General features: G+C 40.6%; 1 protein-coding gene across 1 annotated transcript; it reads right to left on the bottom strand.

Moving 5' to 3' along the window:
- Positions 1–12,094: 12,094 nt before the first annotated feature.
- On the bottom strand, positions 12,095–17,976 carry LOC128742881 (NADH dehydrogenase [ubiquinone] 1 alpha subcomplex subunit 6). Its single transcript, XM_053839375.1, has 3 exons — positions 17,741–17,976; positions 17,443–17,558; positions 12,095–12,293 (listed from the first exon to the last, which is right to left on the bottom strand). The coding sequence occupies exons 1-3, from the start codon at positions 17,868–17,870 to the stop codon at positions 12,165–12,167; spliced, it is 375 nt and encodes a 124-aa protein (XP_053695350.1). The 5' UTR covers positions 17,871–17,976; the 3' UTR covers positions 12,095–12,164.

Below are 17,976 nucleotides of genomic sequence, written 5' to 3'. Positions count from 1 at the left end.
ATAAGCGAGCCTAAGGAGACCAGCTCGCCAGTAAGGAAGTGTTCGTCAGTAAAGAAGCGATTACTATCTATACCTTCCATGCTATGCTAAGGTAGAGGGAAGAACTTGGCATCCCAGCGTAATAATCATGGTGATCAAATGAACCCTGGTAACTAATACCGTATAGGAAGTTAAAAGATCGGAAAGTAGTGGATAGTTGAAATAAAGTTGTCAGAAACTCATTTCCTGTCTAGCGACGGTTTATACGCAATTTCCATGAGGTTTCGAAATACCCAAATTTACGGACAATTGAATTGACTAGGCCTGCTTAACGCAAACGCCGCCAACGACATGCAATGCAGCACATCGAATTGTCGGTGGTGCGTTCACTAAACGACCCGAGCCCTATATTGCAGGGAGTGCAGCACAACCTTAAGGGAGCTCTCCCGCCAGAACAAAGTTTCATTATTCTGGGTGCCTGGACACTGCGGAATCGAGAGCAATGATCTTGATGACAGCCTAGCGAGACAAGGATCTGCATTTCATCCCGAACCGTTTCTGGTTTATCGCTTTTGAAATTTAGAATTGGAAAGTTCAGCGCACTTGCTCTGCTGCTGTGGAGCTCTTGAGTCTTCCAGGTACAGCTCCAGCTTCCAATTAACTCCATACTCTGTATGGAAACACCATCCTAAGAAGGTTATTGATTTTATCAACCATGTAGTACCTAATTGGGGCACAGTCTTACAACCTAGCTCAACTTCATCAAATGGTATGAGCAATCCGTAAACTGTATACAGCAATCGGGGCCAGCTACAAGTTTGAAGTTGATAATTTTTTCACATTGTTTTATGCATTTTCATGATTGAAAGCTACAGTAGCTTGAAGAATGTTAAAGTTGTTTGCAAAATGTTTTGTACCTTACTGCCTTATACTGAGTTGATAAACAAATAAACATTGGCATCACTACAGATCCCTCCTGTCTTGTCTTGTCCATCATTTTCAAAAGAAATTAATCTAAATGTAATGCTTGACTATAGAATAGTAAAGAATTGTAGGCAACTTACTGACGCAAAGCAGCAAATGAAACATTCAAAACTATTCTCAGAAAAAAGAGTCGCTGATTTTCCTCACTTTGATCATTGCTGCGTTACGTCACCTGCACAAATATCCCTTCAGTCGTGTTTCCTTGAAAGACTACAATTCCGAACAAATTCTTGCAGTACCTTTGTGGATACATACATCTAACAAAAAGAATGGATTACCTCTCGCTTTTCTATGACGTTTCACTTTCAGGACACCAATTTGAACTAGATTCAATGTTTAAAGATAAACTCGGTTGAAAGAAAGGGGTGGTTTTATATTTCTACAAAATTGTTTACTTTCAGGATATCAAATTTGACTAAGTTAAATATTCTAACAATAGCATCGGTTGAAGAAGAGGAGTAGTTATGCACTCTGGCGTACTTCCCAAGCGCAGGTATCAAATTTGTATAGGTTTAAACGGCGTAACAAATCTTAGATCTGTTGTCACTTTTTTTTCTAAAATTAAAATAATCGAAATCACAGTAAACAAATGGTGTATTTAACTTGAAATTTTTCGATAATTTTCTCTAACTAGTGATTGAAAAAGAAAGTTATAATTGAAATGACATAATTGCTGCATTTATTATGAGTCGATCGGTATATAAACCATGAACATCCGTTCATAATTGGAAGAGCTACTAGTGTTCAAAACCTTTCATATTTTCGTGACGCATGCATTTTTGATTTTTCGGAATGACACCCTATCCCAATCCTGCCCTAAGACGTAGTCCTACGTCAAAAATACTGCATTATTTCTTTCACCCGAATCCGCTCCCCGATATGATTTTCAACTACAAGTTCGATGGCCGTACTTCTCAGCTTCGCTTTGTTGCGCTGGGTTTGGAGCGCTGTAATCCAGGCTGGTCCGCCATACCGCAGTATCGACGATGATACACTGGCTGAGAGGCGCCTCTTGCTGCTGCTTGGTCCAAAGTTATTCGGCATGATCCTAGACAGTGCACTGATGGCTTTCGCTGCCTTTTCGCATACGTAGTCAACGTGACCGTTGAATTTTAGTCGATTGTCGATCATCACACCCAGGTGCTTCACCTCGCGTTTTGAGGTTATGGTATGTTCTCCGACGGTAAGCCCCGCGTGTTGAACTGCTCTTCGATTACTCACCAGTAGTATCTCCGTTTTATGGTGCGCTATTTGCAGTTTCGCGTTCTGCATCCAACTCTCCACCCTGCAGATTGACTCAATCGCCAACGCCTCCACTTACTCTAGCGATTCGCATACAACCACCATCACGATGTCGTCCGCGAAGCCGACGATTTCCACCCCCGTTGGTAGCTCTAGAGTTAGCACGCCGTCGTACATAAGGTTCCAGAGAGATGGACCGAGTATTGACCCTTGTGGAACGCCCGCCGTGATCACGGTCGTTTCCTTTCCGAGGTTCGTCCGGTATACTAGCACCCGATTCGTGAAGTAGCTCTTCAGAACGCGACACAGTTAGTCGGGGACTCTCATTCTATGGAGCGCTGCAGCGATGGCTTCCCAGCTGCCGCTGTTGAATGCATTTTTAACATCGTGTTGTGTGTGTGTGTGTGTGTGTGTGTGTGTGTGTGTGTGTGTGTGTGTGTGTGTGTGTGTGTGTGTGTGTGTGTGTGTGTGTGTGTGTGTGTGTGTGTGTGTGTGTGTGTGTGTGTGTGTGTGTGTGTGTGTGTGTGTGTGTGTGTGTGTGTGTGTGTGTGTGTGTGTGTGTGTGTGTGTGTGTGTGTGTGTGTGTGTGTGTGTGTGTGTGTGTGTGTGTGTGTGTGTGTGTGTGTGTGTGTGTGTGTGTGTGTGTGTGTGTGTGTGTGAAATAGAGCGAGAGAGAGAGAAAGAGGTGTTCGTTGCATGTGAACAAGTAAGGGTGTATGCATGAGCATAATATCGAAGACCCCACTTTTAAAAGACTGGCATCTCTGTTATTTTCCCATATAAACGTCATGCGCCACCGTCAGTGACGCTTCTTTTAGCGAAGGTGGTAAGTTTTGCATGAGTGTTAGTAAGCCCTCCAAAATACTGTATTGATGTTTGTTCGGCTATGTTGTTATGGTGGTATGAATACGAGCAGTCGCTCACACAGGTGCATCTAGGGACCACCTTGGCCGGCAGAGCGAGCTGCCATCAGTGTCTCTCAAATATTGGCAGAGCTGCCAGTCTTCTTGTTACAGGAATCTTCGATAATATTCCAATGCGCAAACACTATTGTTTTAGTAAAATGGTCATAACTTCTACAATTTTTAACTGATTGTTATCTTTAACCTCCTGATTTCTTTGTTTTTTATTGGCCTTACATGCCCATAAAAAATAAAATTTTTAAAATGCGTTAATCTTGTCCAAAATCTTTCATAAAGTTGAAATTATTCCAAAAAATGTATCCCTTTGGTTTGTTGTGAACAAATTCACAAATATCTGCATTACTATTATTCTTACACAAAAGGTGAAGTTCAAATGATCGATCGCAAATTTTCTCATTTTTAATATAAGAAAAAGAGATTTAAAATCGACGCACTGTAACCTGAGATATTTGTATTTCTGTACACGTACTTTCCTTCTTTTAGCAACATTTCAAATTTTGCGCGCATCTTAAAAACTATCCTACTTCGATTTTTTCTGACCGATTCAGCTACCAATTTTACATGAAAAATCGCCCTCAGCTTACTGAGTTCATAAGCGCTGTTAACATAACTGATCGATCCCGCTATACAAATTATTGGTACATTCTATGCCTCTTTTGTATTTTGAAGTTGTTGGTATATTCGACGCAACGCTTTGGATTTCAAAGATATATATGCTTTAAAAACGCTCTACTGCTCCCTGGTTCGCAGTATCTTGGAATATGCAAAACCAGTGTGGGCGCCGTACCAAACAGGACAAATCAAAAAAATAACAAAGCGTCGAACGCTCTTTTATCCGTTTTGCTCTGCAACGTGTGTCACGGCAGGATCCCTTACGGCTTCCAAAAATCGGTGTCTATTGACAAAACTGAACACGCTTGCCGAAAGAAGACGAATATCTCAGAGATTAATCGTGTACGACTTTTTAATGGGACTTATCGACAATAATAGTCTCTTGGAAGAAATCCATATACATGTGTCGCTCCGGTATCCAATGCTCCAATGGACTCCAGCTTACCGAACCCAATATGGACGTAACAATCTGTTACATTTGTGCTGTACATTGCTTAATGAGGTGAATCACGTGTTCGACCACTTTAATATTAGCAGGTCTACTCTAATCTAATCTAATCTCACACTAACGCAGCCAATTCTTGAAAGCATCCTGGAAAATGACGATTACTTGAATCAATCATTTTTCTTGTCAACTGCGCAGCATGTACCGTAGAGAGAATTCCAACGAATTAGGTGGAACTATAAATACAGTCTAATTCTATTGAACTCTTTGAAATCCAGAAGGAAGAGAGCGTGGACCTCCCGTACCAAACGCTTCCCATAAAGATAATGATTTATTTACAGTTGTTGGGAGTTTAAATAATATAACACTCGAAAATAAAGTCTTGTGGTTCAATGGTTACTTAAAACTACAGTTGTAAGGTTAGGAACTGAAAACCACACGACTCGACATCTGCTAGCTTACTTACTTACTTACTTAATTGGCCTAACGTCTTATGACAAGGCCTGCGCAGTATAATTTCTCCATCTGTTTCGGTCCATGGCAACTGATCTCCAGTTCCGCGGGCACCCAGTGCTCGCCAGATCTCGCTCCACCTGGTCTTGCCACCTCGCTCGCTGTGCCCCTCTTCGTCTTGTTCCTACGGGATTTGATGCGAAAACCATTTTTGCAGGATAGTTGTCCGGCATTCTAGCAACATGTCCTGCCCAACGTATCCGTCCAGCTTTAACCACTTTCTGAATACTTGGTTCGCCGTAGAGACGCGCGAGCTCGTGGTTCATTCTTCGCCTCCATATGCCGTTCTCTTGCACTCCGCCAAAGATGGTTCTTAGCACCCGCCGTTCGAAAACTCCGAGTGCTCGTAGGTCCTCTTCTAGCAATGTCCACGTTTCGTGCCCGTAGAGGACAACCGGTCTAATTAGCGTTTTGTACAGTGTGCACTTTGTACGGGGGCTCAGATTGTTCGACCGCAAGTGTTTGTGGAGTCCGTAGTAGGCCCGACTTCCGCTGATAATACGTCTTTTAATCTCACGGCTGGTATTGTTGTCCTCTGTTGCCAGCGAGCCAAGGTATACGAACTCGTCGACTACCTCGAACTCATCCCCGTCGATTACCACGGTGCTGCCCAAGCGAGCCCTGTCGCGCTCGGTCCCGCCCGCCAGCATATACTTCGTTTTAGACGTATTTATCTGCAATCCAATCTTCTCTGCTTCGCGTTTCAGTCTGGTGTACTGATCTTCCACCGCCTCAAATGATCTGCCGACAGCATCCACGTCGTCAGCAAAGCAGATAAATTGACTGGATTTATTGAAAATCGTGCCCCGCATTTCGATCGCCGCTCGCCTTATAACACCTTCAAGCGCAATGTTGAATAGCAGGCAGGAAAGACCATCTCCTTGTCGAAGTCCCCTGCGAGATTCGAATGGGTCCGACAATCCACCCGAGATTCTCACACAGCACTGGATCCCATCCATCGTAGCCATGATAAGTCTAGTAAGCTTACCCGGAAAGCCGTTTTCGTCCAAAATTTTCCATAGCTCTTGTCGGTTTACGCTATCATATGCGGCTTTGAAATCGATGAACAGGTGGTGCGTGGGGACTCGGAATTCGCGGCACTTCTGGAGGATCTGCCGCAAGGTGAAGATTTGGTCTGTTGTAGACCGACCCTCCATGAAGCCGGCCTGGTAACTTCCCACAAATCTATTGGCTATTGGCGATAGTCGATGAAAGAGGACTTGGGACAGCACTTTGTAGGCGGCATTCAGGATAGTGATGGCTCGGTAGTTCTCACAATCCAGCTTATCACCTTTCTTGTAAATAGGGCAGATAACCCCGTCTTTCCACTCCTCCGGTAGTCATTCCGTATCCCAAATCTTGACAATCAGTTGATGCAGTCAGCCGGCCAACTTGTCCGGGCCCATTTTAATAAGTTCCGCTCCAATGCCATCCTTTCCCGCTGCTTTGTTGTTCTTCAGCCGCTGGATGGCTTCTTTAACTTCCCTTATCGATGGGGGTGGCACATCTTCGTCGCTTGCTGCACCAATGTGGTCACTTCCTCCGCTATCATGGTCTTCCGCCTGCACGCCATTCAGGTGTTCATCGTAGTGCTGCTTCCACCTTTCGATCACCGCACGGTCGTCCGTCAAGATACCTCCATCTTTATCTCTGCACATTTCGGCCCGCGGCACGAAGCCTTTGCGAGATCCGTTGAGTCTCTGAAAGAATTTGCGTGTGTCGTGAAAGCGGTACAGCTGTTCGAGTTCTTCGCACTCCTTCTCCTCTTGGTGGCGCTTCTTTTCCTTGAAGAGTCGGGTTTGCTGTCTCCGCTTCTGTTTGTATCGCTCCACATTCTGACGGGTGGCTCTACGCAGCATTTGTACCCGCGCTGCGTTCTTCTCATCCAATATCTGCTGGCATTCCTCGTCAAACCATTCGTTACGTCGATTCGGTGCCACACTGCCTAGGACGTTCTCCGCTACGCTGTTAATGGCTGTTTTCACGGCATTCCAACAGTCTTCAAGAGGGGCTTCATCCAGCTCTCCCTCTTCCGGCAGCGCGGTTTCGAGAGAGAGCGCGTAGTTTTCGGCGACCTCTGCTTCAGTCGCGCTAGATTATACCGTGGCGGGCGGCGGTATCGTATGTTGTTCACAACAGATAGTTTTTGACGTATCCTTACCATCACTAGGTAGTGGTCCGAATCAATGTTAGCGCTCGGATAGGTTCTGACGTCGATAATGTCTGAAAAGTGCCGACCATCTATCAGAACGTGGTCGATTTGTGATTCTGTCTGGCTAATCTCAAGTTTTTAGTCTTGACCTTGAAATGCGGTCATACATATATATTAATATTTTTTGAAACGATGGTTCTACAATTGATGAAGGGACGGTAGGGAAAGAAATGAAAATTTTTGGTGAAGGTGGGGAAGAGCGGAAAGGAAGGGGGGGTATTGGTAGCTATGCTTGACAAGTAGTCATTTTGACTCCTACCTTTTGTCCAATACTGGAAGGTGCATGAGTCGAACCAAGCTGTAATCTGAGATTACAACCGGATTCGAACCCACAACACCCGCCAGGGCATGTGATTCGCTGGTACTTGTACCTTTGAACCATAGAGGCGCTGGACAAAAGGAGACCGCAAAATCCACTTCTCAAGGATAGCGACGCGTTAGGTTGGGTTATCGACACATATTGTGCCGCTTCCTACATCAATTCTGTCTGGTTGGGTGATCTCCAGGTGTACCGATGGTAGAGGTTATGCTGGAAGAAGGTACTACGTATGGCCATGTTCTTGGAGGCGGCGAAGTCGACAAGTCTTAGGCCGTTTTCGTTCGTTTGCGGGTGAGCGCTGAACCGTCCAATCACCGGTTTGAATTCCTCCTCCTGACCAACCTGAGCATTACAGTCCCCGATGATAATTTTGACATCATGCCTTGGGCAGCGGTCGTATTCACGCTCCAACTGCGCGTAGAATTCGTCTTTGTCATCATCGGTACTTCCGAGGTGAGGGCTGTGCACGTTAATTATGCTTATATTGAAGAATCGGCCCTTGATTCTTAATCTGCACATTCGGGGGTTGATCGGCCACCACCCGATCACCCGCTTCTGCATCTCGCCCATCACTATAAAAGCTGTGCCCAGCTCGTGTGTATTGCCGCAGCTCTGGTAGATGGTATGACCATCTCTATACGTACGTACCATCGTTCCTTTCCAGCATACCTCCTGCAGCGCTACGATGTCGAACTTGCGGCTCTTCACTTCTTTAGAAAGCACGTGGGTACTTCCGAGGAAATTTAGAGACCGACAATTCCATGTTCCTAATTTCCAATCGTTAGTCCGTTTTCGTCGCCTGGGTCTTTGCCGATTGTTCCGATTAGAGTTATTATTATTACTTACGGAGTCCATTGCTTTGGTTTTTTTTAGTGGTTCAGGCTTGCAAAGCCCGCAACCAACCCCACAGTATCGCCGGAGGGCCAACGTAGCTCGAAGGAGCCCTCCTCCCCTGTCAGCATACGACCTTGGTTTCCACCGGGGTTGGTTACCCGATCTCCACCCGAGGTTGCTCGTATCCCGGCTGGTACCACGAGGAGGTTGGGGTAGGAGTTGCTAGGTAAGAGGCTGTGAACCACTGTGGGGTCTATTTTATGCCCGGTGCACAAGGCACCAATGGTACGCATTACCAAGCCATTTACCAGCCAGCCGACATCTGCTAGCTTGGCTACTCAATTATACAAATTGAAGTATTTCTAGGTATGGCCACGTGGAGGCGCTAGGTAGGGGCTTGGAATGACTAAAGCTATGTTGGGCGTTTTTGCCTAGTTGGCTTTCCCATTTCATACCCCGACTTTAATGTTAGCAGGTCTAGATTTAAAAACGAAATTCTAAATTTTAATTAATAAATTAGCTAGAATTCTGTACTGCCCCTGCGTCGAAGACTGTACAACAAGCCCACCCACTAATAACACTAATAAGATTCTAGCATTGTAGCGCCGTAATTACAAAAGATACAGTAAAACTTTATTCAGCTAAATTATAGATAATAACCTATTCTACAATGTCTCATATATAACTTCGTCATATTTGGCCCCGTTACGACGGTACTGTCAAGTGAATCAAAATTAAGTCAAAGTGATCGAACCATCCCTGCAGCTACCTCATAAAATACCCAAGATCCACGATATTTTCATGAAAAGTGAAATTTGTGAACCTACATCGCATAATGTAGTTTGAGAAAAATTTGATTTGTTGATTTTTTAATATATTTTTCAATAAATATCAGTATGGGAGGGGTCAAAGTACTGCGACCTGTCGTGACTGACTGAATAGCCTTGCGGTTTAGCAAGCCGCTTACTCGCGACCACAACCGTTCGTTTACGTTTATACGTTTGTCCAAAAGCTGATTGCTTAGTCTGGTCTACTTATTGTCATATTAACTATCTCGCATATCTTCTACAGGTCCCTACAGGATATATGTAAGTTATTTATTGAAATAACAGATTGTAAAATATAATAGATTCGGCCGGTATAATTAACCAGCTGTTGCAGAAGACCTCGTTTACCAGTACACCCAATTCTTTTTTTGCACGGATTTTTTTTACACGGATTTGTTTTGCACGACTTTTTTTACACGGTTTCTCGAAATAACACGGTTTTTCTAAAATTTCGCCAGCAACAGTTGTATACCCAATTCTTTTTTTACACGGATTCTTTTACGCAGAATTTTTTTTGCACGGTTTCTCGAAATAACACGGATTTTTTTACACGGTTTCTCGAAATAACACGGTTTATTTTTGCACGGGAATTGGGTGTAAATGTAAACTTTTTAAATTAGCAAACTTTGTATCCATACTTCCCGGCCAGAACAGGTACGATGCCAATGCGAAAATGCAGATGCGAAACATGCTAACCGCCATTTACATCAGCTAAACTCGCATCGTTGCCAAATAATAGATAAAAAATTAAATAACGTGTACAAGAAAGTTATAACATGAACAGTTGTAATCCAATTTACAATAATCTTCATGTTTTTACATCATGGTTCAGTGTGCAATTCTATACGGGTTCACTGAACAACAGTATAAAATTTACAGTACATGGACCACAAATTTCACTGATGTTTTTGGTTTTTATTCGTATGGAAAAATGTCGAAAAATATAATATAACAGCACTTAATCACCCCCTTATTTGTTGTAAAATCTGTGGTTTAATTGACAAAAATTGTGTGTAACTTTTATAAAACTTTTCACTATTGACCTGTTCGACAGAAACTTATGCGCTGACGGTGGTGGTCTTTGGAACTAGCCGAACGGTGAGAAAGTTGACAGTTTGCTTGAAGAATCGGAAAAAAGTTCACTTTTTTAATTTTCTTAATGTAGTGAAACATTGTACAAGTAAAATTTTTATTGCAAAATGTAAGAAAATTGAGTAATTTATTTTTGGTATATACTTTGTCAGTGGTTTATTTACAGTATATACGAGAAAATAATGTTTTTGTATATTTATGCGACAACAAACAGGTTACATATCACGCTAAATTATAAAAATCCACGAGCTAGAGTGGTAAAAAACTTGTTTTTTTTTTGAAATTAATATAAACCAGGCTTTTGCAAGCAAGATACAGGATAACTAAAGAGAACATTCATATTTTCATGTAGTGCCGCGGCAACCTGGTTCGATAAGAACTTTGACTTGAACCGATACAAAACAAGCATAAGGAACTTGTAAAGTAGAAAAACATTCCAATAATATGCTAAAACCGCTTTAGGATCACTGCTGTGTTCGATTAGTTAAGTCGCCACACTAACTTTTACAGTATTCTTCAAATTTATGCTTTCAATTCACTATTTTAAAAGTGTTTTTAAAGTAACTTGTAAAACAGCAAATTTTTTACAAAACCTGATAAAAATGTAGTAAAGTTTTCAAAAATTAAATTTCCTGAAATTTTTTATGAAATATACCGCATCTGACATTTGTTTTCGTTTTTCTCACCATCGCAGCAGGTAGCGACACGCCGGCAGTTTTTACTCAAATTTGTCAATTTCAATGTGGTTTTCGAAGTTTTGTAACAGTGAATGCCATGCTATACAATGTTTTTTCGTGTACATTTATATTCGGGTAGTTCGTCGTATATCAATTTCACGGCATTGTTGAACAAATATAAATAAAAACGCCTTAACCGGACCTCAACGTCAATCAATAAACCCAAATTTGTTAGTTTGCTTTCAGATCACAACACTAAAATACTAATAAGAAATCTATGAAAAATAGAAAAAAAACCCTAGTATTTTAAATTAGAACATTTGACACGCTTTGAGTAATATCCTGCTAGATTAATACCACATCAAAAAAATCCCATTTTATAATTTTAATTTTTATAAGTGAACTGCACGGTGCACGCCATCTAGCGGGTATTTTGAACTGAGCTTACCGTGACTCCGAAGTCTAATATATAAAAGCATAAAGCTCAAAATCAAAGATATGCGCTAGCAATAACATGAATGTCTCAAAATAAAAAATACTCAAGTGTTTAAAAATTGAGTGTTTAATATATGTTTAAAAAACAATTTGATATTCTCAAGTATGTACCTTACCCTCAACCGTTCTAGATTGTATGTAAGTACAAAACTCCTTATCTTTTTTTAATGACCACACATATTTTAAATGCCAAATCTCCTTGCTTTGCTCCGTTGATAAATTCTTCGATATTCTTAACTGAACTAATTTTAATGCAATGTGGTCAGTGGCGACCATCGCTAGCGGCGACGGTGGGAGCTCGGCTTACCTGTTCTCGAGCAGATCGGTTATTTTTAGTGGAAACTTTCCCGATTAGCATTGGGGTGCAATGGTATACCATACCATCATTGCAGATGGTAATTATCCCGCAACAGGCAAAATAAGCCAATGCCCAGGATATAGAAATTCTTTTAACTTAAGGTTTTTACTAGTTATAGTGATTGGTTGATCGAGAAAATAAGTGGCCCCGCTTTGGTATATAACCAATTTAATTAAAATTTCCAAAGTATTCAGCTGCCAAAGAGAATGCGACAGATGGAATTCAAGGCTTTTTGTTTAAGCAAATAAAATACAACAAATTCACATCGGATTTGATAATTGTACATATAAAAAGTACGCAATTATTATTTGATCAATTTGGTGATGTGAATCGAAACTACATTGAATAAAGTTTAAAGTGCTGCTACATGTTGAGCATAAAATAATCACTGCAAAACACTTTCCACACAAAAATATTTACTATAAAATATTCAAACAAGAAATTGTTATACCAGCTAAGCGGAGAAGCAACAATCTAATGGAATATTCGCAGACAACCCAGTTTTAATGCCCTGTTTGAAATGATACAAAACAGGTTGCACGTTGCATTTCGTTAAAAATTGAAAAATCCCATATGAGTTTCTATTATTTTTTATTCTAAACTGTATAAATAGCCATAACATAGGTCTTCCTTATTCGTCCCTGGCTCATATTTAATTGTGTCCCGCCAGGAACTTGGATAGAAAATCGGTTGGCTTTGGTTCACAGGATTCTTTCCAATAACGCATTATGTGACCCTTCTGCTTCCAAATAGCGACCGACTCCTTCAACTCCATTTGACCCTAAACATGAAGAGATAAAAGAAGTAAAGAAAATGGTCAATAATTAAACTGCCGCTACTCGCATAAAAGTCCCCTTTATATAGGAAACTCTATGGAAAATCGGACTGTTATACGAGTAGCGGTAGTAAAGTGCAGATTAATAATATCATTGCCTGTCGAACATTTAAATATAAGTACCTACCCAAACATGATAATATTAGATATAGGAAAAAGCTCGGTTACAAACTACCAATAATTGGATATCAAATGTCGTATGCTTGGGTTTATCAGCTGACACTATTTTACTTAAAGGGCGATCAATAGCTGCCAGTAAAGAGTTATTTGTATTTTGAGGATTCTCGTCAAATTTTGCCTGTTTACTGTAGAATCGGCTGCAAAAAAATGGACTGAATTTCAACCTGCGATTTTTTTCAAAAACGAAAAGCAGCTCTTTTAATTTTTGAAAAACCAATAATTAGATAACTATAGGTACGAAAAACTTTAGAGTAAAGTTTATTTGCATGACTGTTATAAGATTCCAGGCATCAATGTGCATTAAATTTTAATATGCTGACGAAATAAAACAGTTGAAAAAATTCCGGGGGCTTTAGCCCCCCCCCCCCCTAGAAATGAGCGCTAGTTCCGCTAATGCATAAAGCCCTAGACTAACCCCATTAGACTACCATTTGTTTCACCACCACTTACTCAGTGATAAAAAAAATTTCAAAACAGGACTGAGAAAACCAAGTGAGATGATAGAACAATGCACATGTTTGGTTTAATGAAGATCATTCAAACTAAAGAAAAAATAGTTTGATTATTCCTCGAATTTGTTACCAAGCTTTTTCCTGCCTAAAAAACAAAAACAGTTGTCACAGTGTTGTTTGTGAATCAAACAGAATCCACAGATAATCAGCTACTAGGATTGACTATAAAGAACAAACAGGATTGGCAGTTGAAATTTATTGCAAAAATTGAACGAGATTTTAAAGGCCTGCACTGTATTGTACATTAGTTCGTCCCCTTCTTGAAAATGCGGACCTAATTTGGACTCCGCATAAACTTTGCTGGAAGCTTCGAAATGAACGAGTATAGAGGTGGTCCATATGATTGGCCTTACGTAGTTTGCCTCGGCACAACTTGGAAAATTTATCACCATATCCCGATCGATGTATCTTGTTTCATATAAATACATTAGAACGTCAAAACAAAATACAACGGACTTTGTTTGTGGTAAAATTGTTACACGGCGAAGTTGATCCACCGCAATTACTTTCGTTAGTGAATTTCCACACAGTACAAAGGACTTTGTGATTATCCTTACTACTAATACTGCTCAGTCGACCTAGTTAATTGTTGGGTATATGCTGTCCTTACTCGCTGCCGCTCGTTCGGACTAAACTAAGTGATAACACCTACTAGTCAGTAAGCCTAGGAAAATGCATGCACCTAAATAGAGGTGGTTTCTGCGGGGGGAGGGGGGGGGGTTCTGCACCTCCAGCGCATCCGACGGCGGGTCGCCGGCGAACAGTCGCGGCCTACGGCCGTCTCACCCTGAATCATCTGGGAGACACTTGCAACTAATTCGGGAGCGTAGCTGAGCGTAACTCGGAAATCGATGGCATGAAACCCCTGCTTCCCTTCGGATCATAGATGATTGAGGGCGAGACGGCCGCAGGCCGCGAGTGTTCGCCGGCGTCGGAAGCGCCGGTCACTGCGGGGGCCCCCCCTCTGTTTAGGTGCATGCATTTTCTTAGGCTTACTGACTAGTAGGTGTTATCCCTTAGTTTAGTCCGAACGAGCGGTAGCGAGTAAGGACAGCATATACTTAAAAATTGACGAGACCGACACTTAAACAGCTCGTCTAAAATTTGTTTTCCTAGGTTTATTGACCTCTATTCTTCTTTTTCTAATTTTGCTTCCAATTGTACCGTGAAAGCACCTAATTCCGATTACCTAAGGCATGATTCATCTTTGAGTCCTCACTAAAAAATAAAGCTTTGACATTAATTACATGGTATGTGTCTTTAGCAAGTATTTTCAATTATGTTTCACGGAAAAATATGAAAATGGCTAAATTATTTACCGAAAGTTACAAAAATCTATCAAAGTATGATGTATCAGTGCACCTAATTCCGATCATCAATTTTAAGGAGTGATTCTAATTCCGATCACAGGTGTATCTAGTTCCGATCACGTCATGATAATCTAATCTAATCTAATCTCACACTAACGCAGCCAATTCTTGAAGGCATCCTGGAAAATGACGATTACTTGAATCAATCATTTTTCTTGTCAACGGCCAGGCCAACTGCGCAGCATGTACCGCAGAGAGAATTCCAAGGAATCAAGTGGAACCAGAAAAAATACCATTAAACTCCTTGAAATCAAGGGGAAGGAAGAAAGCGTGGACCTCCCGTACCAAACGCTTCCCGTATACATAGATAATGATTTATTTACAATCGTTGGGAGTATCTTTGCTAATAAAGGTTAAGTGATACTCCGGACTCTTTAGGGATGAACTAATGGTATTTAGACCAGAAGCCAGGCTGCAATTGGCCAAGGATATAGCGCCTTATTTCGCTCTCTGAAAATAGATTAGTTTGCCAAAAATATTAGTTTAAATCATATAATACTTGAAAATAAAGTCGTGTGGTTTAATGGTTGCCTAAAACTACATTTGTAAGGTTAGGAACTGAAAACCGCACGACCCCGCACCTCCTAGCTTGGCTACTCAATTATACAAATTGGAGTATTTCCAGGTATGGCCACGTGGAGGCGCTAGGTAGGGGCTTGGGATGGCTAGAGCTATATTGGGCGCTTTTTCCTAGTTGCCTTCCCCATTTCATACCCCTAGTTCCGATCACGTCATGATAAGTTGTTAAAGTATAAAACTATAGTCAACTTGTACCAAATGGATCGGCAACATTTTGCGTTTATATTTTGTGAAGACAATCTCCCTACCAGTCATCTTCTGCTTGCGTTAATGATAATTATTATCATTAGATTAATATTCATAAAATTTGTGTACTCGAGAGCTTGACAGCGGATTATGAAACTTTACCCTTCTTTTATCTTCGTTCAACTGTTACAATTGCAATAAAATAAAACATTCGACGTTTGCATAAAGTTTTGATCAAAAATAATAGTAAAAATTAAATCAGAAAGGTTGTGTTCCAGACATGACCGCAAGGTTGGTGTAGAACTACGTTAGGCTGGTTTTCGGGAAGAAACCTCGAGTATTAAAGAAAACTTTTTACACCATATTGGTATATACCTATGTAGCATAAAATAACGTGAATTGAGAAAAAACAAACAGCATATTAGTGGTAAATCCCGGCGTAGTGGTTAGCATTCACGCCTCTGACGCCGAGGACCCGAGTTCAAATCCCAACCCGCAGAAGTCACGAATGACCTAAAAGTGTAAAAGTGACTTTAATCTAACAAAAAAAAGCCTAATAATAATATTATCTTGCATAATAAAATGTATCGTGGTAGGTGAGCTATTTTGTGATATCAAAAACGAATATTTTTACCAGTGCTAAAATCGGAATATTTCATTATAGAAATATCTGCCTCACGCATACAGCTATTAACAAAGTTCTAGGAGAAAACTCAAGTCCTCAAAATAATATATTATTGTTACAAGAAGAGAATAGGCATTAATAAGATAGTCCATAACTGCACTGTCGCTGTATCTTATTTGTAGCGTTAGAAAAGCAAAAACTCTGAGCTTTTCAGTTGGTCTCGTGGTACGGCACTGGTCCAATTGTCCCGTACTCTTACAGCTGGATGCGAAGACTGTGCTGTGCCTTGTAGTATAAGTAAAAAAACACGCAAATTTATATTGCTCCTTTGTCCTCAAACAGGAGCAGCAGCCACAAGCTTGGTGTGTAAATGTATGGACGGAAAATGTATGGAAAAATTTTAGCTTGAAAGTTTTCGATAATTTTCACTATTTAGCGATTGGCAAACAATCTTTTCAAGAAAATCATACAATTGCTGCATCATTTATGATAAAAATCCGTTTTAAATTGGAAGGACTATTAGCATTCAAAATTTTTCATTCTTTCGTGACGCCTTAACTCCAAATTTTGGATTGACATCCTGCCGTAAGACGTAATTGTACGTCAAAAGATTTCAAAAATCCTACTATGTTATCATGTTACGAATAATCCTAAAATCCAAATAGCAACTTCGTTAGCATGCATCTTGCGAATTTATAACTTTGATATAGTGATCGGAATCAAAAGCAGAAAAAAATGTTATGTTCATAATTCCGATCGATCACTTTAATGGGATAAATTCCGCAAATTCAGCATATTTTCAGCCAAATTTGATATAGAACGGTTATGTATGCTTGACTCTACATTTTATCATAGAATACCGAACAAGTTCATGTTTCCACGCTGCTATGATCTTAGCAAATTTGATTGCGCCCTTAGCACTTCGGCTAAGAAAATACATTTTGATGACATTTTTTGTTACTGCCTGTCGAATTTAATTTATTGTGAAGTGCATGGTACCCCAAAGGCAGTCATTTTTCGAGAACTGACACATAAACACATAACACAATAACTGAGCATGCTCATTTACTACAGATTATGGCTCAACTTTCTATAAATTGACTATTTAGGTTGAGTGATCGGAATTAGGAGCTGATCGCAATTAAGTGCGGTCACGGTAAGCTAGCATATTTTATTTCTAACTTTCTTTCTGAGGAATGGTTTTTTGGAGAATGGTTTTCGAGGGAATGGTTCATTCTGGAGAGTGTTTTTCTGGGGAATGGTAAATTCTGGAGAGTGTCTTTCTGGGGAATGGTACATTCCGGAGAATGGTACATTCGGGGGAGTTAATTTCTGGGAAATGGGATTCTGGGAAGTGGTTTTCTGGGGAATGGTATACAATCCTAAAACTTTGTTCGCAATATTGTAGATATCAACTAGTTCTACAAATTTCCCTTATACAACTTTTCAAATTTTACTTGGCTGAGACGGTAATGCCAAATGAATCAAATTTGAGTCAAACTGATCGAACCATCCCTGGATGGAAACTAAACAGGGAATAAAAGGTAATCTGTAGTTGGTAATAGCAAAAATGGAGATGCAAGTTTTTGAACCTCTGGTAGAAAATTTTTAGTAGGTATAAACAATTATACGTATATAAGTACCTTGATTACTAGCATATCAATCACACGAATATCAGCCACATCTCTGTGTTTAAGGAACTCCTCTCGCAATTTCTCGCGACACTGCTCTACCGATTTAGGAATATCGTAGTCCATTACTAAAAACCAAGTAAAACACATGATTAACAGAAAAATGTGTATAATTTAATATCATCGCGGAAATGTGATATTTTGTTTAAAAAACGAAATAAAAAATGTGTCTAACTTTGTTGTTGGGTGCAGCAACCAGCAACTTACCAAGAAGTACTAACTTGGTATGACATAACACAAAGTAACTCACCGATGTAGGGAATCTGGCGATACCAGGCTTTGTATAAATTCAAAACTCGCCTACGAGCTTCTTCCCGGTCAGCGGAAAGGATTGGGCGAACGTTTTGCACGGCACGACGTACGGCTTCACGGCTGGCCATTGTTCCGATGTGATCAGTGGCCGAATTTTACACTACAGCAAACGAAAGAACCAGTGAGCAGTGACAGTGAATGAAAATAAGAAAAAAACCACAAACAAAGAACTTT

This window comes from Sabethes cyaneus, chromosome 1, assembly GCF_943734655.1.
Source record: "Sabethes cyaneus chromosome 1, idSabCyanKW18_F2, whole genome shotgun sequence".
In the NCBI taxonomy this organism is placed as follows: Eukaryota; Metazoa; Arthropoda; class Insecta; order Diptera; family Culicidae; genus Sabethes; species Sabethes cyaneus.
The sequence above is the reverse complement of the archived record's forward strand: the minus strand, read 5'-3'. Positions and strand labels throughout refer to the sequence as shown.

Excerpts from the sequence above, each read along its gene's own strand:
- LOC128742881 (XM_053839375.1), bottom strand. The coding sequence starts at position 17,870 with ATGGCCAGCCGTGAAGCCGTACGTCGTGCCGTGCAAAACGTTCGCCCA. Across the intron at positions 17,559-17,740 it reads TCGCCAGATTCCCTACATCG|TAATGGACTACGATATTCCT; the intron begins GTGAGTTACTTT and ends CTTGGTTTTTAG. Across the intron at positions 12,294-17,442 it reads TTGATATGCTAGTAATCAAG|GGTCAAATGGAGTTGAAGGA; the intron begins GTACTTATATAC and ends CTTCATGTTTAG.